Consider the following 23054-nt stretch of genomic DNA (forward strand, 5'->3'; position numbering starts at 1 on the left):
GCTATACAGAGAAACCCTGTCTCGAAAAACAAAAACAAAAACACCAAAACACAGCAATGTGAGTTCTTAGCAGTTGGAGCTCCTTGGATTTGCTGATGGCAAAATGCATTGCCTAATCTTTCCCGTTCCTTCTTTTTTCCCCTTTGACCTCTCTGCATGTCTGTAGAGCCCCCATGGCTACAACACATCTACAGGCTAAGTCAGCTAAAGATGGGCTTTCCTCTAAAACACCCGAGGACTTGGAGATATCTTTGCTGTGTCCCACCCCATCCCCCAACCTATACACACACACACACACACACACACACACACACACACACACACACACAGACTGAGGCTTCCCTAGTCTCCAAGAAGCATGTGATCTTTACAAGGTTACACAGGTGCTAGAGTACAGTGTGAGACTGATGGGAAGAAAGCCAGTAGCCAGAAAAGTTAAAACAGGTGGTAGCTATCTCCCAGCTGTGGGAAGAAGGGGCCCACAGTTCCTCTCTCTGCAGGTGCAGTGACAGACTTCAGGAATAAAAGACCCTTTGGGAAGTTTAGATGAAAGGTCACCTTCAAAAATTATCTTAGGGCAGGGGTGTAGTTAAGAGATGTAGTGTTTTCCTAGCATGCTGGAGGCCCTGGGTTCAGTCTCTACCAGGGCAACGAGAAAGGATTCAGGCAGATTTGGAGGAGCCATGGGCGGGAATGCTTATAGAGCAGAATTTCACATAATGGACCTTAAAAAGAAGCAGAGGCCCAGTGTCTCACTAAAAGAGATTCAAGAGCTGTAGACACCAGAGCTCATTCCCAGCCACGTACCTGCCCACACTGTGCATGCGCACCCCGATACATGCTCCAATACACGTGCATTCATTGGCAGGGGCAGCCCACACTAAGCTCCAACCTCTGCGCTTTCTGCATTCAGGATCTCTCTAGTGCCCTGGGCAGCTCCTTGAGGTTGATCTATTGTCTCCCAGCTTACAAATGAAGAGATCTGGTGAAGTCCTTTAGCTTGGAAGTGGCAGCTTGAGGGGGGAGGGGGGGGTCTGTTCAAACAAAAATGGCCTGATTTCAAAGCCCCGTTCCAGCCTGTGCCTCACAGGAAGTAGGAGACACCCAGGGTCATCCATGGTCAGAAGATTTCAGACATTCAGGTTGAACGTGTTAGGAACTGAGGAATCCAAAATAACTAGCCCAAGGTCATGGAGCAAATGGGAGGAGCTAGGACTCAATTCAGACCTGCAGAACCCTAGCTGGGACTTGTGTGAGCCGGTGTTGCTCACTCCTTCCTGTTCCCAGGGACTCTAACTCCTCACCACCACCCCACCCCGGCACCACCACGCTGGGTGCTGGGTGAGCTCTCCTATTTGGAAATGTGGGTACACAAGCATAGCTTCACCGTGGATCCCAGAACTAGCTCAAGGCCCTAGGCAACAAAGGGGAAGAACTGGGGTGAACATTATTGAGGAGCCATAGAACAGCCAGAGGGCAGGATCTAGATCAGAGTCTTCACAGTGGCCAGGAAACAAACAAACAAACAAACAAAAACTGCTTTCAGAAGTTCTCTCAAAGGCCCAGGGCTGGGAAGAGCAGTCAGCCTTGGCACCCAGCCCATGCCTGAGCCCAGGGTGCTGAAGGCTGGGACTTATCGCACATCAGACTCTCTCCACCCATCTTCATCAGCATCTTTGCTGTTACACCTGCCATTTAAAGCAGGCAAGCCTCCAGGCATGTCATCAAAGAGCGCCTTCTGAGAGGGGCCATCCTGAGAAACAAGGGCGTTCAGGCCGGGAGAGGGCGGATAATCATTGCCTGTTGCAGTTTCTATTTCTTAGCCATTGCCCGGGAGACTTCTCCTTCCTCTACACAGGGTCATACGTTTCTGGGCTGCTGGCACCTCTCGCAGGCCTCAGTTTATCCCCTGGAAGCACTGAGGAGATACACGACTTCTGCCAGGTCACCCAGATAATAAGTGGTATAGCCAAGATCCTGGCCCGACTTTGGGGACCACTCCCCTCTCCTCTCTATACGGGACAAAGGAATGGCAGAAAGTTCCATCCCAAGACCACCAGGTACATTGGCGATGGCATCAACAGATTTCCTCTACCTGGGCCCCCGGGGAAACCAGAAGGTTCAAATTATCCTGAGATGCTAAACAGTCAAGAATCAGTGAACTTACAGCCCGAGGAATGAAAGTTTACCTCAGACAGGCAGGGACAGGATGGAGGTGACACCCCGTGCCCCACCCATCTCTTAGGCAGATTGGGTCGTGCCTGATTCCAAGGAAAGAGTGATGGTTAAAGCGGTTACCACTCAGCTCCCTTAAACGCTTCTTCAGAAGTTCCGGCTTGGGTGCTGCTCAGCTCCATCTAGGAGCCCAGGAAAAAATAATCTCCACTCATTAGCGGCAGCCACCCAAGCTCCACACTCACCGTACTTTCTCACATCCCAAAGCCCTTAAAGGAGTTTTACTCTGAGAAATCACTGAACAAGGGAGACCTGAGGGTACCTTTAAATCCAGTCCATCCTAAATTTCTGCCAAGGGTGTTGGGAAAGGGACTAACAGCTGGTTCCCAACCCCTCCTCCCACCTGGCCAGGAGTGTGGGTACAGACCCCTTGGGCTGGGGCCAGTGAAAAATGACTCACCACAAAGGGTGTGGGAGATTCTGGGCAGAACACCCAGGGCCCTGGGCCCTCCACCAAGTCCACAGAGGAACTCTAAGAACACTGCTCAGATTCCCAACTGGCAATGGGGTGAGCAGAAGGGCATCGCCCAACCACTGCAGAGGGAGCTGGGGATGTAAAACAGTTGCTAAAATGCTTGCTGAGCAAGAAGGAAGCCCTCGGTTGGAGTAACTGCTCAAGCCTGTAATTCCAGCACTCAGGAGGTGGCGGCAGTTGGATCAGAAAAGTTCAAGGTCATCCTTGACTAAGTATTTAGTTCGAAGCCAGCACAGGATACTGCAGGCCCTTTCTCAAAAAACAAGCCACTGACTGCCGTAGCCGGGTTAGGGTGAAGGGCTCAAGCCCCAGACTTGAATTTGAGAACATGTCCTAAAGCTTGTTCATGAAAGATGGGTCAGGAGGGGAGACGGAACCTGGATGGCTTCTTTACCCTGCACAGATCCCCAAACGCAGAACTGGGGAGGGGTAAGTCTCCTGCCCACTGTGCAAAAATGCAGGGGGCATCCGAAAGCCTGAGATTTGGGTTCATCTCCGGCTCCAGATGAGAGCCAAAAAATCTTCCCTCTCCTGGCACACTACTCTAGGGAGCCAGTCCAGTGGTTCTTGGCTCCTCCCCATCCCAATCTTCAGGGTTCCCAGGCGGTTTCCCCACGTCCCATCCCCCCCATGCACAGAGCTCTTTCGCACGTGCCATGGGTTAGTGTCCCACAAAACCCACACACGGAGAACGGAAGGGTAGAGGGTTCCCTCTATGAGCTGGGCCAGGCCAACCGGAGAGAGTGAGAAAACGGGAAGAGGAGGAAGAGGATGGAGGGGAAGAGGGCGGGGGAGGAGGCAGAGGCCGCAGGAAGGCCTGAGATGCAGGAAGCAGCTGGGGAGAGGGGGGAGGCTTTGTGCCTGAGTTGTTTTCTGGGTCCTAGTGTCCACCCTGTTCAGTTCCTGGGAATCTACCAACGACTGGAGGAGCTACACATCTAGACCTGACTGAATATTGGACGGATCCTCACTGCTAGATTGGGGAAGGATAACGGGCATAACAAGGCCCCTTGTTGTGTATGTGAGGAATGAAGGAGCTCTAAAGAAGCTGAGTTTTCAAGGTGGGATTTGTAGGGTACACACACACACAAACACGCTTGCACACAAGTGACCAGAATCCTCTAAGTCTGAGACCCAACGTAGAACTCTCAATAGGGAAACTTTAGCCCTGGGACTCTAGAATCATTCCTTCCAACCTCCCCCAACACCTTACAAACCTTCCTGTTTCAGAGATCTTTTCTGGCAGGTTATGAAGGCCAGGATTCTATACCTCTCCCCAAAGGGGTAGGTGAACAACGTCATTTTAAGACTTCCCAAGGCAAAAAAGCATCTTTGGTAATCTCCTGCCATATGGGTGATGTAACCCCCAACCCTGTCCCTTTCTTCATTTCTCCTCCGGACAGAGCACCACAAAGATTGCTGGGCCCAAGTTTTACATTCTGAAAGATGAAAAAAAAAAAATTCCTATGGGGAATTGTTAAAATGAAGAATCCCAGGTTCCGCCTCTGAGATTCCCCTTCACCTTTGGGAAGGAGCTAGAAATTATGTACTTTGATCTAGCACCCAAAAGTTTTGTTGCTGGTACCCCTGAACACTCTAAGGACCTTTAGAGAAATGATTAAGGGCCCTCCCCACAGAACCCCTTCACTTTGTGGGAGGAGAAGGCCAGTTCCTGCTGTGGCTGGATGGCTCCCCGCCCCCAGGGTTAAATGAGGGGACGCCTAAGTGGATTGTGAAAAGCCGAGTTTGGGATGGGAGGGCTGAAGAAGAATAGCCAAGGTCGGTGAAGCTGCGGAAGGCTGTCCGCCAACTATGAGTAGGAGAGACCAGGCGACAGGGTGGAAGGGAAGGGGAGGGCTCACAGGCTCCGGCCCCGGAAATCCGATCCCTTTAGGACCCAGTGGTACCAGTCCCCCAGCGGCGGCGGCGAGAAGGGCAGCCGCTCGGTCTCCGGCAGCCGCGGTTCGGGCAGAGCTAGAGAAAGACCGAGGCTCGGGGCGCGGGGGGGAGGGAGGGAGGGAGGGAGGCGCGGCGGAGCGGCCCGGGTCAGCGGAGCAGCCACGGGCGCGGGGATGCCGGGCACCCCGAGAGCCAAGGCCCCCGGCCGGAGTAGGGGGCGCCTGCGCCGCCAGCGCCGCTGACACCGCCTCGGAGGATGTGAGCCGGTGCCGTGGCCGCTGCTTCGCGGGCTGGGCGCGCGGTCCCAGCAGCTCCAGCCAGCCTCCGCTTCTTCAATTTGGGTGGGGGCGACCGCACCAGGCCGCTAGAGCTTTCGAAGGGGGCTGGCTGTCTTTGGCAGCTTGGTTGGGGGAGGCGACCCACACAGGGCGCTCGGAGATTTTTTTTTTTTAAAGCAGGGTTAACTGTTTTTTGGCAGCTTGGTTTCTGGGGGACTCTATAGAAGGCCTTTCGGGATTTCTTTCTTTGGGGGGAGGGGGCGGTGGTCCCGACTTGGCCAGCCGCCTGCTGGAGGGGGGCAGCGGGGAGCAGGGGGATGCGAACCCGGCTCCCCCAACCATGATGAAGACGGAGCCTCGGGGGCCCGGGGGTCCCCTCCGGAGCGCCTCCCCGCACCGCAGCGCCTACGAAGCGGGCATCCAGGCACTAAAGCCTCCCGATGCACCCGGGCCCGACGAGGCACCCAAGGCGGCCCACCATAAGAAATATGGCTCCAACGTCCACCGCATCAAAAGTATGTTCCTGCAGATGGGCACCACCGCGGGGCCGCCGGGTGAGGCAGGCGGAGGCGCAGGCATGGCCGAGGCCCCACGGGCGTCCGATCGCGGGGTGCGCCTGTCCCTGCCGCGGGCCAGCAGCCTGAACGAGAACGTAGACCACAGTGCCCTGCTCAAGCTGGGCACCAGTGTGTCGGAGCGCGTGAGCCGCTTCGACTCCAAGCCCGCGCCCTCGGCGCAGCCCGCTCCTCCGCCGCACCCGCCGTCCCGGCTGCAGGAGACGCGGAAGCTGTTCGAACGGAGCGTCCCCGCGGCCTCGGGTGGCGACAAGGAGGCCGTGGCGCGGCGGCTGCTGAGGCAGGAGCGCGCCGGCCTGCAGGACCGGAAGCTGGACGTCGTGGTGCGCTTTAACGGCAGCACCGAGGCGCTGGACAAGCTGGATGCTGACGCCGTGTCGCCGACGGTCAGCCAGCTCAGTGCGGTCTTCGAGAAAGCCGACTCGAGGACCGGCCTTCACCGTGCACCCGGCCCCCCTCGGGCAGCCGGGGCGCCCCAGGTCAACTCGAAGCTGGTCACTAAGCGGTCCCGGGTGTTCCAGCCACCGCCGCCGCCTCCCGCCCCGTCGGGGGATGGCGCGACCGAGAAGGAGCGTGGCCCCGGAGGGCAGCAGCCCCCACAGCACCGGGTGGCCCCTGCCCGACCTCCGCCTAAGCCGCGGGAGGTGCGCAAGATCAAGCCGGTGGAGGTTGAAGAAAGTGGGGAGTCTGAGGCCGAGTCGGCTCCCGGGGAAGTGATCCAGGCCGAGGTGACGGTCCATGCAGCCTTGGAGAATGGCAGCACCCCGGCCACCACAGCCAGCCCTGCACCCGAGGAACCCAAGGCCGAAGCGGTCCCCGAGGAGGAGGCGGCGGCGTCAGTGGCGACGCTAGAGAGGGGGGTGGACAATGGCCGGGCCCCGGACATGGCACCTGAGGAGGTGGATGAATCCAAGAAGGAGGACTTCTCGGAAGCGGACTTGGTGGATGTGAGCGCCTACAGTGGACTCGGGGAGGACTCTGGGGGCAGTGCCCTGGAGGAGGACGATGAAGAAGACGAAGAGGACGGGGAGCCCCCCTATGAGCCGGAGTCAGGGTGTGTGGAGATTCCCGGGCTCTCAGAGGAAGAGGACCCGGCCCCGAGCCGGAAGATCCATTTCAGCACCGCACCGATCCAAGTGAGTGACCCCCCTTGGGCCCCCCGAGCTGCCCTTGCCACGTGCGTGTGGTCGCTCCCGCCCAGACATCCGTGTTTGGCAGGCTGAGTCAGCCCCTGCCACCCAGCCGGGTTCCCAGAAGTTCCCACAATGAGGGAGGCGTGGGGGAACTTCCAGCTGTTTGTCAGAGTGGGAAGGTTTTCAGGTCTGTGATTGTGAAGGTAGCCTGCTGCGACCTGCCCTCAGGTTCCTAACCCCGCCCAGCATCCCTCCCTACTCCACGCCTACTCTGGGACACCTGCTCTCTCTTCCTCCCCCAGACATTCTTTCTTCCAGAAGCTGCCAGAGGCTGGGACTTGGCTGCCCTGAAGGGGTGTGGGACATGTCCTGGGGATACTGTTCCTACACATGTGCTGTCAGGAAGAGAAAGGTGGGGAGCTTAGGGACGCTTCCTGCTTCTGGATGTGTGAGGCTTGGCTCTGTCTGGGGTGACAGAGGGGAGCTAGGAACTTCCCCAAACAAAGATACAGTGGAAGGCTGACCCTCTTCCCTGCTAGTACTCCCACTCCCACTTTGCAGAAGTGAAAGAAGGAAGCAGTCTTCTAGGGTGAGCTGGACCAAGGCCATGTGACTGGGGCTGGGAGAAAGAACCCTACTCCTTAAGTCTGTGCTGGGCCAGCTTCCCATATCCAGGGTTGCATCCAGGAAAGGGGCATCTTATATGGTCCCTGAAGGAGCAGGCCCTACAGGAAGAGGGGGGTGAGTTTGGAAGTTCCCCTAAGGTGCCTGGGCAGGCTTTTCATGCCTATAGCCTTCCATATTCTCTATGGACTTTAAAAGAGGCTGGGGGCTTGCTTGTTCAGCCCCTCTCCCCCTTTCTCTAGCACCACTATTGAAGATTGGTTTGTGAACTGTGCCAGCCAGTGCTTTGAGATCCTCTGAGTAGTGGTGGTAGAGAAAAGATGTCCCCTGGGGAGAATTAAGCTCAGGAGACCACTCCCATTCCCCCCTGCCCTGTGAGCCCAGCTGGCACGTCCAGCTTGGATGGTCTTTTCTTCCCTACCCAAGCTCTATGGAGCCTAGCACCTGGCCTGTCCCTGGGGGAGCATACAGCACCAAGGACTTTCGTTGGCCTCGACCCTGCTCCTTCCTCCTTGCCCTCTGAAGCCAAACCCCATTGTGTTTGTTACTCCTGGACACCAAAGCTGCCCAAGTTTCTCTCACTCTCCACCTCCTCCTTTCCCCCCAGGCCAGTAGAGGTCCAGGAGGTTAAGGGTGGCCAGCCTTTCTTCCCTCCCTGCTCTGGGGTTTGGAAGACTCTTCCATGCCCTGTTCCCCTTGAAGGCAGTGGGATCCAGGAAGGAGTGGAGGCTGGTGGGAGGGTGTCAGAGGCAGTTGTCCAATCCCCATGGGGTTTGTGAGCAGCCCCATGCCCTCATGGAGAGAGAATGTGGTCTGGGCCTCTGTCTATATCTGACGCCTTACCCTGATTTTTTTGGTAAAAAATAGCACATGATTTGGAGCAGTGCTCCGGACTCCCTGGTGACTCTGGAGCAAGCCGGCCACTAGCGTGAAAGCCAGAGCAGTGCAGATGCCCCACGTGTCTGACTTTTGGCCTTACTGGGGCTTTTAGCCTCCTCAGCCTGGCTAGGGCCCCAGGCTTTTTCTCCTTTGCCACCTCCACACTAATTCTGAAGCCAGGGTTCTCCGCCCCTCCCTGACCCAGTTGTCACCGTTATGGAGGTCGGGGTATCTGCTCAGGGCAGAGGATATGATTCCAAACTGTCAGCCGAGGAGATAGCTGAACCCAGGGCCTTCTGATAGGAGGTGTGGTTTCTGGTGGTCCCTGGCCTCTGAGCCTGAGGCCTGCCTGGGATTCCCACGGGGGGCAGGATGCAAAAGGTGATCAGGTTGTGGACAGAAGCCAAGGCCCAGATCAGTTCCCCAGAGTGTTTTGGGAGACAGCGTGGAGTGTGTGATGGGGTGTGGAGATGGGTTGGGTGATGGGAAGGGGCTAGGGGCAACACTGTCTCTGGGCACAGGGGAAAGGCCAGAGGCCTCAGGTAAAGAGATGGGACAAGGCCAGTTTGCTGACCCAGGCTGAGGCCATTCTTTGTCCTAAAGCTTGGAACACCTTTGAAGTAGGGAACTAAGTCACTAGTGACCCGCCTACCACAGCCCATCTAGAATCTGATGCTGCCCCGCTACTGGATGAGCAACCCCTGTGACCTTGGGTAATGGATTATATGTGGAATAGAGTCTGTTGCTTCAAGGCTGGGACCGCTGGCCAGATGTTGGGGACCGCTGTCCAGATGTTGGGGAGCAATCTGCTGACCCGTGCACAGTAGCTGGACGAGCATGAAAGTGTCTGATACAGTAGAGTCGAGGGCATTAACTAGGTGAGCCCATAAACCCCAGCTGTGCTGATGGCTGGTCCTAGAAGTGTCCTCTCTGCCTCCCACCATGACAGTGTGCCTCTGTGATGAGACTGGAGATTTGAATGGCATTCAGTAAGCCCCAACAAAGGGGTAACCCTGCCTGCAGGGTGCCCATGAGCATGCTCCTAGAGCAGAGGAGGCCCTGGCACAGGTCTTGCTGGAGACAGTGTCTTCCTTTAACCCTTCTGGTCCATACAGCTGATAAGAGCTGCCTCTACCACTCCTGCCCCAACTTGACTTTAAGCGATGCCAACTTAGCTACCAGTAAAGCCACAAAAAAAAAACCAACAAAAAAACAAAAACCACCGTGGTTCCTCTTCATGAACACCAGGTACCTACAAAGCCCGTCTCCTTTTCTCTGATCCTATGAAAAGGTCTGAGTTAGACACCTAGAAGGAGAGAGACAGCAGAGGGGCACAGGGACTGCCGTGCAGGGGCAGACAGATTCCCACCTCACATGATCTGTGGTCCCTTTAGAGCCCCAGTCTTGGGGCCTATGCCTGGCTCTTCCGGTACCTGTGGACAGGGTTATTGTTCTTCAGGGACACAGTTCTGGCTTGTGGGAGGGCCATAGGGGCTCCACTTTCTCCCCTACTCTTGCTCTCTGGGGCCTACCTGGAATTTCACAGCCTTCCCTTCTCCAGGGAAGTAGGAACTTCTCTGCTTCCTCCCCACCCCTCTGTGACGTCCATTTCAGCATCTGGGTAGGGAAGGGTCCTGGTGCCTCTTTCCTCCTTTCCTCCTTCTCCCCTCCCCTTCCCCATCTGGCATCCTCCAGTGTCTTCGCCATCTTTCCTCCCCTCCTCCTCTTCCTGTCTTCTGCTCAGCCCGTTCCTCCTCTGTGTCTGTGTCCACCCTCAGCTGTCTGGCTCTTAGGTCTTGTCTCTTCCTTTCTCTCTGCCCTGGTATTGGAGATTCCCAGACCTTGCAGCCTCCCTGGGAGCGTCCATCTGGTCCCCCCCAGACTATACCATGTGGAATGGATTTCTTGCTCTCTTGTTCCTGGGGCTCTAGAACTAGGAAGCCCTTTTGCTGGGAGGTGGATTCCTTGTGAGATCAGTGGAAGGGAAGGGCCTCTGGGTGGACGGACGGACAGACGGATGGACACGGGGCTTCATGCGACTCAGCTGGCCCAAGGGCCTTCTCCTGCCAATGTGCTCTTGCCCTCCTACGGGCCTCTGAGAACTGCTCCTCCCCAGGTATTCAGCACCTACTCCAACGAGGACTATGACCGACGCAATGAGGATGTGGATCCCATGGCAGCCTCTGCGGAATATGAGCTAGAGAAGCGAGTGGAGAGGTTGGAGCTGTTTCCTGTGGAGCTGGAGAAGGGTGAGAGACCAGGCCAATCTAAGGCACACACTGGGGTCTCCCGTGATGCTAGCCTCGGCCCCGCCACCCCTGTGGGTACCCGCATGCTAGGCTTCTTGACTCTATCTGCCTTTCTTGGCATCCCTTGTCCGCATCAATAGCCACCAGTGTCTGCAGTGTATTGCCAAGGGATGGTACGTGGTGGACACATCTCCTAAGTACTGTGTAGGTGATCCTGGGCTCTGTTGGAGGCACAGAGACAGGTAAAAGCAGGCTCCCAGGGAGATGACTCCTCTAACTTCTTACTTCAGTGCTGGGAGGAAAGAGAGGCCACGTTTGATAGAGCCTCACCAAGGGAGTACGCTCTACAGTGAGCCCTTCAGAGCTGAGCTTTAAAGAGGAACCGTTTGGAAAGTGGGGTTGAACACAGAGGTACCCTCAGCACAGGATGAATGCATGGCCAGGGTGGCATGGACCATGGTGAGAGCACGGTCATTTCTGAGAGGGATTGGGAGCTATTGTAGGGACGGGGAAAGCTCTTCTAGAAATTCAGCGTCCAGGCAGTGGTGGTACACATGCCTTTGGGAGGCAGAGGCAGGCGTATCTCTTGAGGTCTAGGTCAAACTGTTCTACAGAGCAAGTTTCAGGACAGCCAGGGCTACACAGAAAAACCTTGTCTTGGGGGTGGGGAGAGAAAGAAAAAGAAAAAAAAGGAAGGGGAAAAAAAGAAAGATCACCGAGGCATGGGTACAGAGAGGAGTCATAGTGGATGATGGCCTCCAATGGTGGGGTCAGCAGTCGCTTAGTGGAAGTGGATGCACGGGGCAGGATCAATCAACAAGTGCTTGGTGGCCACTCGACCTAGCAGAGCCCGGAACTGGGAGAGAGGAATCTGGATGCTTCCCAGGCCTGGCATCTCATGGGTAAAGGTGCCCGTCCTCAGGGAGCGTTGGTAAGGAAGGTCATATGTTTGGATGCCAGAGGTCCATAGGTCAGGCAGGGCAGGTGTAGCTAGGCAGTGGGTATCCACGTTTGGTCAGTGACGCTCTGGGCTCAGAAGAGAATAATAGGAGATCAAAGGCTCAGGGCTAAGACCTGGCTCAGTCCCCATCCCAGCCACACACCCTTATCTGTATGCACAATAGCCTACCACACCCCAGCCACCCCTCACACACCCTGCTGCCTGTCAGCTCGTTGGATAGGGCAAAGGGCAGGAAGTAACCCGTATGAGTTAGCCTGGCAAAAGGGAGGTGGGAGGAACCATAATTCTTTCCCATCATGGGGTGACTCGTAAGCTTGGGTAGAAGATCCCTGCCAGTCATGGCTTACCCCCCTTCTGCCTCACAGACTCTGAGGGCTTGGGCATCAGCATCATTGGCATGGGCGCCGGAGCCGACATGGGCCTGGAGAAGCTGGGCATCTTCGTCAAGACTGTGACTGAGGGTGGTGCAGCCCATCGGGATGGCAGGTACCACCCTCCCTCCGCTCCCCTCCCCTCCCCAGGTCTCTCTTGGCAGTCATCATCTGGGGTGGGGGGGCGGTAGCCCCTGGGAGGCCTGCGTGTGTGTTGTGTGTGTCTTCGGATGTTCACGGAGCACCGCTGTGCAGGTGCTGTGCCAGGCTTTGGGGTGACAGCCGCAAACAGATGGAAGCCCTCCCCAGGGCCCCACACATTCTGTGGGGGAGGGGTGCGAAGCTCAGCTGTACCTAGTACGGTGTGTACTGGCTTAGGGGGTGTGTTGGCCCTCGCAGGAAGTACACAGGCTGCGTGTCTGGAATAAGGCTTCGCATTTCTTTCCTTTAACAAATACTGAGGGCCTCGCTCCCACTGGGCTGGTGCCAGGGCCTGGCAGTCAATGTAGAGGGCCTTACCCTCGGAAAGCAAGCAGTGTAGTAAAGTAGACAGATACCAGACAGAACAAACAGACTGGAAGAGTGGAGAGGAATATATGAAAGCCCAAAGTAGGAGAGCCTAGCCAGGAGTGGTGGCGCATGCCTTTAGTACTGACACTTGGGAGGCAGAGGCAGGTGCATTTCTGTGAGTTCGAGGCCAGCCTGGTCTACAAAGAGAGTTCCAGGACAGCCATAGCTATACACAGAGAAACCCTGTTCAAAACACAAAACAAACAAACAATAAAGTATGAGGGCCTGACCACTCTGACAGGTGGGCTTCTTGGAAGAAGTGATATTGAAAGAGCTGCAGGCCAAGCAGGAGCTAGCAAGGCCAAGTGAGGATATATAAAAGGTTCCTTGTAGTCAGGTGGAGTGGCTTAAGCCTTTAATCCCAGCATTTGGGAGGCAGAAGCAGGTGGATCTATGTGTTTTGAGGCCAGCCTGGTCAACACATAATGAGTTCCCAGATAGCCAGGAGTACATAGTGAGATCCTGTCTTGAAAAACAAAACGAAAATAAATAGAGATAAAAGGTTCCCTGTGAGCACAGAGCATCATGCATGCAGCATGACTCTGCCAGCTGAGCTATGTGCCCCCAGCCAGGTGGAAACCAATGGGGCAGGAATGTAGATAGCCAGGGATGCAGGGATGGATAGGATTGGGCTAGTTGTGGCCATGTTCTGGAGCCAAGGCTGCTCATTGCGTGTGCATAGGTGTGTGTGCCTGTGTGAAATATCTGTGGCCAGAGGCCTGGGGTTCCGTAAGTCAGAAGGTTCTCGAAGGGCATTAGAGCTCTGGCACCCGGGCTCCTCTGTGCCAGGTTTTCGGTTGTGTGTGTTGCAGGGGGAGGAAGTGGGAACGGCTAGGCTTTCCCTCAGGAAAGCTGTGAAGGGTTGACACCCACACCCCCTCCACGTGCCAGGCATGAGTGGTGAGGGCTGGGTTACTGTAGGTAGGGTCATGTTAGAGGCATGGGGGCCCACGTAAGAGGGCTTTTGCCTGCTGCAGCATAGGTGGCAGGAAAGCAGCGGGGACAGAAAGGATGGCGTCCTTCGGGCACTTCCCTCCCTTTCCAGAGCTTGGCCATTGCCACCTGTGTGCTAGCAGAGCAGGTATGTCAGCATCCTGGGCGAAGGTGGCCTATAAGGGGGAAAACTGCTCGCCTCAGGCATTCTCTCTATTTCCACCTGAAGCCCCAAGAGGCTCAAAACCTCCCAGGAGGTGGAAGAAGATATCCAAGTCTTCCCCCATCTTCTGCTCTTGTGTGTGTGTGGGGGGCAGGACACCCCCACAGCTAGATTGTGCCGGGGTGTGCAACTTTGTGGATGTGGATTGGTGTGTGAGCAGGAGAGGAGAACGCTTGGGTTCAAGGCATTTGGGTGGGCATTGGGGTAGTGGCATATGTCATGTAAAAATGAGCTCTGAGCAGGTCACATCACCCCATTGAGTATGACTGGAGACAAGAGTATGGTTGTTCCAGGAAGTATGCTGGCCACCTTTCGTAGTCCTGGATAACTGCATCTGTGTTGCCTGGCTCTCTCTCGGTTCTCTCGGACCTTTTCTGGGAACCTTGTCGGGACTGAGCCTTGAGTTTCCAGTGGGAAGAGTCCACCTTTAACCCAGCTCCTGTCCCTCTCATGACCCCCTAACCAACCTCACTTTCCCTAGGATCCAAGTGAACGACCTGCTGGTGGAGGTGGATGGGACGAGCCTGGTGGGAGTGACCCAGAGCTTTGCAGCCTCTGTACTTAGGAACACCAAAGGCCGAGTGCGGTGAGAGTCAAGGGAACAGTCAGAAAGCTGGTCCTCTCCGCACCAGGTCCCTGCCCGGGGAATTGTGCCTGCAGCCCCCTGCCAGGCCTGCCTTCCCATCCTGAGATCCCTGATCACCACTGAGACTCAGGCTTCCACTCTCCTTGTTCCTCCATGTTCTCCTCTCGGTTTATTCTCCTCTTCTTCTGCCTCTGGCTCGCCTATGGAAAACCAAACTAGCTTCTCCCACCTAGAGCTTCATCCCAGGTCCTGTTGGGCTCCACTAAGTCTGTGTGCTCCTCTGGCAGGTCACCTGGGAACTGCTGCCTGCCCCACTTCTAGAGGGGCACTGCCCCCAGGAAAGGGTGTTAGAGAGAAACAGGATGTGGGTGGCCAGGGGAGGGGGGAGGAGCTGATGCCTGGAAGTCCCACTGTTTCCTCCCCGTGCTAATCTGCAGTTGCCATCATCCTGCCCCTTCCTGACCCGGGGCTTGGAGCACACCCAAGTCACACCTCTACAGGCTATTCCCCATTCCCGAGGATGGGCCATTTTGCCCACTCCTGTGCTGTTGGCTTGGCTTGGCTTTGTGGTTGTTGTTTCCTCTTTGGTGGGAACAGCTCCTATGCCGAGAGCCCCTGAGCCCATGTCCCCTGTAGCCCCGAAGCATGGTTGACAGCCCCTTCCCACAGCTGGCCAGGAAGGTGAGCAGGTCTTCCTGCTTCTCCTGGTAGGCAGCCATGTGAGAGCCCCAGCTCCCCTATTCATTATTTATTCTACAGCTTCTGGACTCAGGCTCTCAGTTCACCTCCCCTGGGAGGGCCTAGGTTTGGAGGGAGGGCCCCACACAACAAGGAAGGCAGTGGCATTCCCAGCTGTAGCCAGGCTGGGGTGACGCCAGAATGACAGATGACTCTGGTGCCCCTGCAGGTTCATGATTGGCCGGGAGCGGCCTGGAGAACAGAGTGAAGTGGCCCAGCTAATTCAGCAGACCTTGGAGCAGGAGCGATGGCAGCGGGAGATGATGGAGCAGAGATACGCCCAGTATGGAGAGGATGATGAGGAGGTAGGGCCGTGACTGCCCTCTGGTGGTTAGATGAAGCAGCGCACTCATTTGCCTCAACTACTTTTTCCAGGCTTGGTAAAACAAAAAGCAAAAAACAAAACAATAACAACAAAAAACCCCCAAGTCCCAGGGGAACTTATGGTCTGAGAGAGAAGCAGACCCTCCCCTCAGAGAACTCCGGGTCAAACAGGAGAGTCCCACTCTTCTGCCTCCCTATAATTAGAAGGAAAACACAGTCCTCTCTGAGTCTTTTCTCTGGGGGGAGCCCCTAATCTAGGGAGCCTGATTAGGAGAGCGATGGGTCCTCAAGGAAGCCGAGTTATGGAGGAAACAGTACAGGGGGTTCTGCAGGCCTGCAGTGTCCCTATTCTAGCCGTGGAGACCCCCCAGTCCAACATGAGCATACTGCTGCTGGTGTCCGGCCTGGCTGCAGGGTTGCTGAGGGAAGTGGAGTAGATGGACCCACATTGCCTGCATCCCTCCACAGACAGGAGAGTATGCCACCGACGAAGATGAAGAACTGAGCCCAACGTTCCCAGGGGGTGAAATGGCCATTGAGGTGTTTGAACTAGCAGAGAACGAGGATGCGCTGTCCCCCGTGGAGATGGAGCCCGAAAAGCTGGTGCACAAGTTCAAGGAGGTTGGAAAAGGGGGGCCCTGGGACAGTGGGGGAAGGCAGATGGGTAGCTGGCCCTAGGAGCTGAGTGCCACCCTCTGTCCGCAGCTCCAGATCAAGCATGCTGTCACTGAAGCGGAAATCCAGCAGCTGAAACGGAAGGTGAGGGTGCGCGTGCCTGTGTGCTCGTGAGTGCCTGCTGAAGACCCCGGCTGAACGCTGGAGGAGGGAGCTCTGCCTTCACACAGGCAGCCTCCTAACATACGACGGTTTACCATGGGCTACTGTGAGACCAGGGATATCAGGATTAAGGGCCCAAGAGCTCTGGCCCATCTGTTCCCCTATTCATTCACTTGGGTGTCTTCCCCCTCATATGTAAGGTGTGGTATAAGAGCATAGAGCTGGGTAGATGAGAAGCCACTGGGACGATATATGGAAATCCTGCAGCAGAGCCAGGAAGGCTGCAGCCTGCTTTAGGGTCAGTGCTCAGTCGAGAGTCAGTATCAGCAAGTCCACGGTGATGAACCAAGTCTTACTCCTTGTGTATGTGTGTCCTGCTCAGCAGCCATCCACTCTGCACGGGCCCTGAGATAAGATAGAGACTTTTTGACACAGTGGTGCATATAGTGACACACGCCAGCCTGAATCCACAGACCCATTCAGTTAGACACCTACACACTCCGTCTGCACCGATAATGATTTCCAGACACCCGTGATCGATTCTGTCAGGGGCATTGTGGCCTGAGTAGGTAGACCCATTCTGTCCTTGAGGTTCCAGAAGCGCACAGACACAACCACCATTCAGGCCACCCGGCCTAGGAAGAGTGTCAGAGGACGTGCACAGTTTTACCTGGGCCAGCAGCACACATGCTCGTACTAACAGCACCAGCTGGTAACCACACATGGCTACTGTACATGCCTACCAGATGCTTACAAGCACATTGGGTACCCACACGCTCCCAGGCATTGGAGACACACAGATTTCTATATATTGAAGGAGTCCCAACTCCCACGGGGTTTCCGGGATAGTAGGATAAACCAATCTCCAGGGGCCATGGAGATGCAGCACAATAGGAATATGTGTGTCCTCTCCCACATAGATGGAGGAGGGCAGGGGACGGGCATCCAGGGCAGTGCAGGGGTTTCTGGGAGCTTGCAGGCTGACTTTGGAAGGAGGCCTGGTAGGGTATGGTAGCTGTTCCTGCTGAGAGAGGTGAAGAGGCAGCTAGATGGTGGGAAAGCTAGAAAAATCGACACTGTGTAGACCTCACCCTTCAAGAACTGTAGCCTCGGTTCTGCAGGCACGGAGCTGTGGACCCTAGAATTGTGTTCGAAGTTCACCATCTAGGAAATGGGGGCGGGTGTGGGAAGGAGGCTTGGGGGTAAGAAAGACTTGAATATGGACAAACTGGTTAGAGGCTTTGTCGGAGGCTGTCAGGGAGAGTCAGGATACAGGCCAGGGATGAGAAGGAAGGACCAGGCTGCATTTTTTTGGGGGGGTGGGTGCTCTCAGGACATGAAGCAGACGGTGGGTCACAGGTGGTTTCAGGAGTCACAGGTGGTTTCAGGCTCAGAAAGCAAAGAGGCATTCAACTGACAGACATCTAAGGTAACTTCCAGACAGCTAATGCCACTTCAGGCACAGTTAGGAGTAAAGGCAGAATTGACCCTGGTCCTCGTGTGTCTTAATGAGTCTGCATACTGTTATGTTTCTACCTCAGCCTCTAGCTCAGGAAGAACCCTGTCCCGTTGCAGGGCAGGGAATGCTGCCCTACTGAAGTCCCAGCAGGCTTCTCTGGGAAATTGGTACACAACAGGCTTACAAGGAAGGGTAGATGGGGCATTCCTAGCAGAAGGAACTACCTGAAAAGGCCTTGTGGCAAGTGTGAGGGTCTGCAGGAAGGCCTGAGGCATCTAGGCTTAGAAAGCACGAGGTGTTTGCAGCAAGCAAGACAGAAGTACAACCAGGACCCGTTTGGACTGCTGTGGGACAGCAGCATCTTCCACCAGGCAGGGAAGTGATAAGAGCAGGCTCAGGCTGGGGGGGGGGGGGGTCCAGGGAACAGTGCCGTTTGGGGCATGGTACCTCAGACTTCGAGGTGGGTCTAGATTAGGTACAGGATCCTGCGGGAGCTCAGGACTTGGGGCTCTGTGCATAGAACTGCTGTGTGAGGTGCTGCTGTTTGAAGCTACAGAGAGCAGAATGCAGACTGAGCTGTCAGGAATCCAGTCCCCTGGGAGCTGGAAAGGGGCTGGATTATTCAGGAATCTCCAAAGATAGGGACTGGTCAACAAACCAGGGCTACAGAGGGCTGGCTCAGAGCTGGTCTGGTGGTGACTGTCTTTCGTAGCTACCATCTCCCTAGCCCTGAGGCATGTCACTCCCATCTTTAGGATAAGGCAGAAGTTGCTAATTGGTGGTGACTCATGGGTGCCTGCTACCGCCCCTAGCAGAACTCTAAGGTCAGCCTCAGAGAATTAGTAGCTGGGGGCCAGTTGGCTCCAAGAGTGCAGGAATCCTTAGAAGCTGTTGGCTCCCCCCAGGGCTCACTCTGGTCTCCTCCAACCCAGGGCTGCTCTTTTCTCACAGTTGCAGAGTCTGGAGCAGGAGAAAGGGCGCTGGCGGGTAGAGAAGGCCCAGCTGGAGCAGAGCGTGGAGGAGAATAAGGAGCGGATGGAGAAGCTAGAGGGCTACTGGGGTGAGGCCCAGAGCCTGTGCCAGGCTGTGGATGAGCACCTGCGGGAGACCCAGGCCCAGTATCAGGCCCTGGAGCGCAAGTACAGCAAGGCCAAGCGTCTCATCAAGGACTACCAGCAAAAGTATGTGTCAAGAGCGTTGGGTCTAGGCCCAGGCAGGTGGAGGGGCCTTTAGTGGTAGTCCCCACCCCAGCCTTCCTCCCGCTGAGGAGGGAGACAGTGGACACAGAGTTAGAGGGCACCACGATGGGGTACCAGACTCAGCCCTATGGGCCTTGGGAAAGCCTGCTTCTCTCTGGACCAAAGCCACACCATTCACCCGAACCCACCATCTGTTCCTTGCCTGTCTCCAGGGAGATCGAGTTCCTGAAAAAAGAGACAGCCCAGCGTCGGGTACTGGAAGAGTCGGAGCTAGCCAGGAAGGAGGAAATGGACAAACTTCTGGACAAGGTAGCGCCCTGGGCAGCCTACAGAGTGAGCAGCATGGAAGCTGGAATCCAGTACTCACTTAATCCATGGTGTTTGGGAAGGATTGTGGTGCTGGCTGGGAGCTCAGGGTCGTAGCTTAGGGTGGGGGTAAAGTTACAGGGCCCGTGCTGAGTGGCCAGGCCTGATGCCTCCTCTCTTTGTTCTCTAGATCTCAGAACTGGAAGGAAACCTGCAGACACTGAGGAACTCCAATTCTACTTAACAGGAATAACTCCTTGGCCGGACAATAATAATCCCCTCCCATTATCCTCACCCCCTGTCCTCAATCCCCACCCCACCCCTACCAGCCTGGGGACAGGTGCCCCGACTTCCCCTACTCCTCCACCCCACCTCCCCCAGCTTCAGGGACCAGAGGGCCCATATTACAGGCCCCTTTAGGGTGGCCAGGGCAGACAATGCTGGCTGGAAGAGTGGTCTCCTTGCCCTGTGGGGCTGAGGCGCAGAGGCCGAGAGAAGCTAAGAGCTGGCCTGGGTGGTGGATGGACACGAGGACCTGCAGACCAAACTGCCAGACTTTATAACCTCCAGCCTGTGTCTCTGGACCGGAGTGGAGCTGGGGCTCTCCCAGCATCTCACCACTTGGAGGCTGCTCCCTGCCCACAGGGTCCGTATGGCCCCTGGGCCTCTTGACTTGAGATTCTCCGTTCTTGGCCCTTTCCTCTTCCCCCATCATTGTGCTGTCTGTTGCATTCTGGCCTCCTGCTTGGAGGGGTTGCCTCAACATCTCCCACCCCTGCTCCCCATCCCAGGAGGGATAGAGCCCACCCTTGAGCCAGAGGCTGGGCCTGGGCCTGCACTGATTTGTATCCTTCAGGGGGAGGTGATTGGGCGTCGGGGGAAGGGTCAGTCCAGCACACCTGGGGTCCAGCACCCCTTTCCTAGGAAGGGCAACAGCCCTCAACTTCTCCTTGTGCCTCCCCTCTCCCAGGTGCCAAACAGCCATAGGCGTCCTCCTGGAACTGCCCTGAGGCCACTCTGGGCTTCTGGTTTCCTTGGTCTAGCCCAGGAATGCCAGGAGGGAGGGAGGTCAGCTTAGATGGTGTGCCTGCAGAGCTCTCCCTGGGGAGCTAGGCCCTGCCTAGGGCCACACCTGGAGGCCTTGTATTACCATCGAGGAGACTCTGCCTCCCCTCTTCCCCTCCCCCGCTGTTTTCCAACGTTTTCACTGGAGGGCAAAATTTTACTAATCTTTTTGGAGACCAGGGCTGCTTGCTGTCAGCCTGCTTTCTAAGTGAAATTGACTCAGTTTCCCCACTTTAACCCCAAATTGGGGCTTGGACCAAGGGAGGTGAGACCCCCTCAGGTACCCTCCCCTTTCAGAATCCATCTCTTGCCACTTCCACATTACCACCCTTGCCCTAAGCCTAAATTTCTGTTCCTTTTTTTCTTCTTTTGAAAACGACCCAGTTCTATCCTTTTCGGTTTCTCCGAGTCCCCTGTAAATAGACCATGCCATCAATCAGTATTTCTTGCCCGTCTCTTCCGTCCCTAGACGTGCCCCCGACTCCCCGGAAAGAGCTGGCTGTCACTGTGCCCGGCCCCTGCACTTCACCCAGGCAGATGGAGGGGGTGGAGCCGGGTGGGCGGGTCCTCGATGTACTTCCGGTTTTGACCGGCAGCGCTCCTGCCCCGCCCTTGGAGGACCCCGTCTCTGTATATAATATATATATGTATGTATTGTTCCTGGTTTTGTACGGACCATGCCCTCTGTCAGGTCGTCCCCATAAAAGCAGCCCCCAGAGCCTCGTCGCCTGGTTTCTTGATGCGCTGGAGTGGGGAGGGGAAGAGATGCTAGAAAGTCCTCTCCTTTTACTAATTTTGCACATGATCTAGAGAGGATCTTAATGCTGGTTCGGTTCTCCGACCCCAGCAAACTCACTTGCCACCACTCCCTAGTTTTCTTGAGCTCTCTAGACGATGTCTTTAGGTCTGTTTTTCACGAGGTCTTTAGAGTAGCCAGGGATGGGCTGCACACAGGGAAAGCAACTCCCCTTCCCTGAAAACCGAGCAATCTGCAAGACCCCAGAGGTCTCAAAGTACCAGGAGGACCAAAGATTCCCTAGGAGATAAGTTGTCAGAGCATTGTCCTCACGGTCAAAGAGAATGTTCTTTGGCCCTCCTGAGCTGGCTTGAGAGGCCTCATATAGTCCTAGCTGCCCCCTTAGCTAGCTCTCAGTTCCAGGAATCAGTTTTGGTGAGTCGCAGAAGTGAATTGTAATGAGACTTCTGCAGTACACAACACAGCCATTTCTTGTACAGATCCTTGGGAGGCAAATATGTTCAGTAGCTTGGGGTGGGGTTGGGGGGTGATTCTCATCTTTCCTTCTGTGATAAGCAAAAGGCCCCGTCTCCAGGCTCTTTGGTCACTTTGGTTAGCCCCTGATAATATCAGATATGAGTGAGTTCTCTATATATGAATGCCACTAAGCCCCTGGGGGAGCCACTCCCTAGCAGCTAGTTCCATTGCAGAGCTTGTTCCTGTCAGGCCAAATAATAGCTTCCTGTTAATCTACCCTCAAAACCGGTTCTGCACCTCGGAGGCCATGCAGGACCTGTCCAGCTCTGACACCTACTTTCAGGTCATCAGAAAACTAGCAATGGTGGTGGCCTCTCAGTGTGTCTCCTCTCTTCAGATCATCCTTGGAACATTGGGAGGCTGGGGAATCCAGGTAGATCCAGGGGTGGCTGAATCCCATGAAAGCAGCTTCCCCAAACATGAAGACTCAGGTCACCAGGTCACCATGCCTAGGTGAGAGGTCGCTGCTCAGGAGTCCTCGCCAAGAAACGAAGCAGCTGGCGCCTCCTGGGTGGGGAAACAAATGAGGGTCTGTAGGAGCCATGCCTACCTCATGGAGGGGACCTTTCCTAGATGTTCCAAGGAATGCTTGAATGGTAGCTCGTGTTTAAATATTGAGTATGTTGTATGGCTGACCATCTTGTGTGTGTCTTTTCTGGGAGTTTCTCAGGCCTGAGCTGTGTCTTACCCATGAAATATGTCCATTTGGGGGTCTGTCAAATGGTGTGGGTAGATTGTGGTCATATTAATTCCATCAACCAAAGTAAATACTCCATTACCATCATCTACTGAGGTTAGATTTGCCTTAACCCAGGCATGTGCTGTAGAGGAGGAGTTCAGGTAGGGTTCCCCCCATATCTCAGCACCTTAGGCCTGACTAGGAGAAACATTCCATTCAAGCATTGAAAGACACACACACACACACACACACACACACACACACACCCTATAATGGCCCTAGAGCCACAGTGCTTAACCTGTGGGCTGAGACCCCGCTTCCCAGGGATCATCTAAGACCATCTGAAAACATATTTACATTATGATTCACAACTAGCAAAATTATAGTTATGAAATAGCAACAAAAATATGGTTTATGGTTGCAGCATCAGGAAGATTGAGGACCACTGCCCTAGAGAGTGTCTATCTGCACAGGTGGTCGGTCACCAGAGACATCATCTCCTCCGTGTGAACCTACAGCCTAGCCAGACTTTCTGCAGGTTCTACATCTATCCAGAGGTCCGCAAGCTCTGGGATGCCCTGAGACCCACTGATGCTGTTCCTACTCACAGTTATCAGGAACTCCTGGCTCAACATGCTGCTGCCCACGGGCCCTTGGCAGTGTCCCATTCCCACAAGCCATCAGGAGTACTCTATCTCTCCAGACTCTACTACGCTAAGTCCTGGGCTCTCTCCAAGGTTGCCACCTACTCCTAAACAAGTCATTTCCTTTTTGTGAGTGTGTGGTCTGTGTACCTTAGAGGACAAGAGAAACCCCTAACTTAGAGGTTTATTGGGAGGGTGAAGTTAAAGAATCTGAGAAGTACCTGACATACCCCGAGCCTTGCTCCTCGGTAGCTAGCTGATGATCACACCCACCACCTCTGACCTGCCACCATCTCTGGCTCACCAAGTCCAAGTCTGAGCTCATCCACTCCACGTCCCACCCCTAGCATCAGAATTGCCAGGCCCCCAGCCAAGACCCACAGCCAACCTAGACTCCTCCTTCTCTCTCAGTTCTTTGTCTAGCCGGCTCCAAATCCTGTCTGTGTCTTCAATTCTATAGCCAGAATAGCTCTCAGCCTGATCTTTAATCTTCATGCCCACTGCTGTCATCATTCAACAATCCCTTGAGGCCAGCGCCCAGACTTCCGGTTGCCCTCTACAGTCCGTTCTCCACTGGGGTGCCCAAAGAATCTTTCTAA

The 23054-nt window shown here is 55.3% G+C and overlaps 1 protein-coding gene and 1 long non-coding RNA gene across 2 annotated transcripts; one reads left to right on the forward strand and one right to left on the reverse strand.

Moving 5' to 3' along the window:
* Positions 1–4891: 4891 nt before the first annotated feature.
* Positions 4892–20578, forward strand: Ppp1r9b (protein phosphatase 1, regulatory subunit 9B). The gene is made up of 10 exons (NM_172261.3): positions 4892–6598; positions 10215–10347; positions 11674–11794; positions 13887–13991; positions 14899–15034; positions 15522–15674; positions 15759–15812; positions 18241–18470; positions 18701–18797; positions 18985–20578. The coding sequence occupies exons 1-10, from the start codon at positions 5228–5230 to the stop codon at positions 19036–19038; spliced, it is 2454 nt and encodes an 817-aa protein (NP_758465.2). The 5' UTR covers positions 4892–5227; the 3' UTR covers positions 19039–20578.
* On the reverse strand, positions 20259–23014 carry Gm51875. Its single transcript, XR_003949594.1, has 2 exons — positions 22844–23014; positions 20259–21639 (listed from the first exon to the last, which is right to left on the reverse strand). It is a non-coding gene; the product is annotated as a predicted gene, 51875 (long non-coding RNA).
* Between the last annotated feature and the right edge of the window lie 40 nt (positions 23015–23054).

This window comes from Mus musculus, chromosome 11 (genome assembly GCF_000001635.26).
Source record: "Mus musculus strain C57BL/6J chromosome 11, GRCm38.p6 C57BL/6J".
Lineage (NCBI taxonomy): Eukaryota > Metazoa > Chordata > Mammalia > Rodentia > Muridae > Mus > Mus musculus.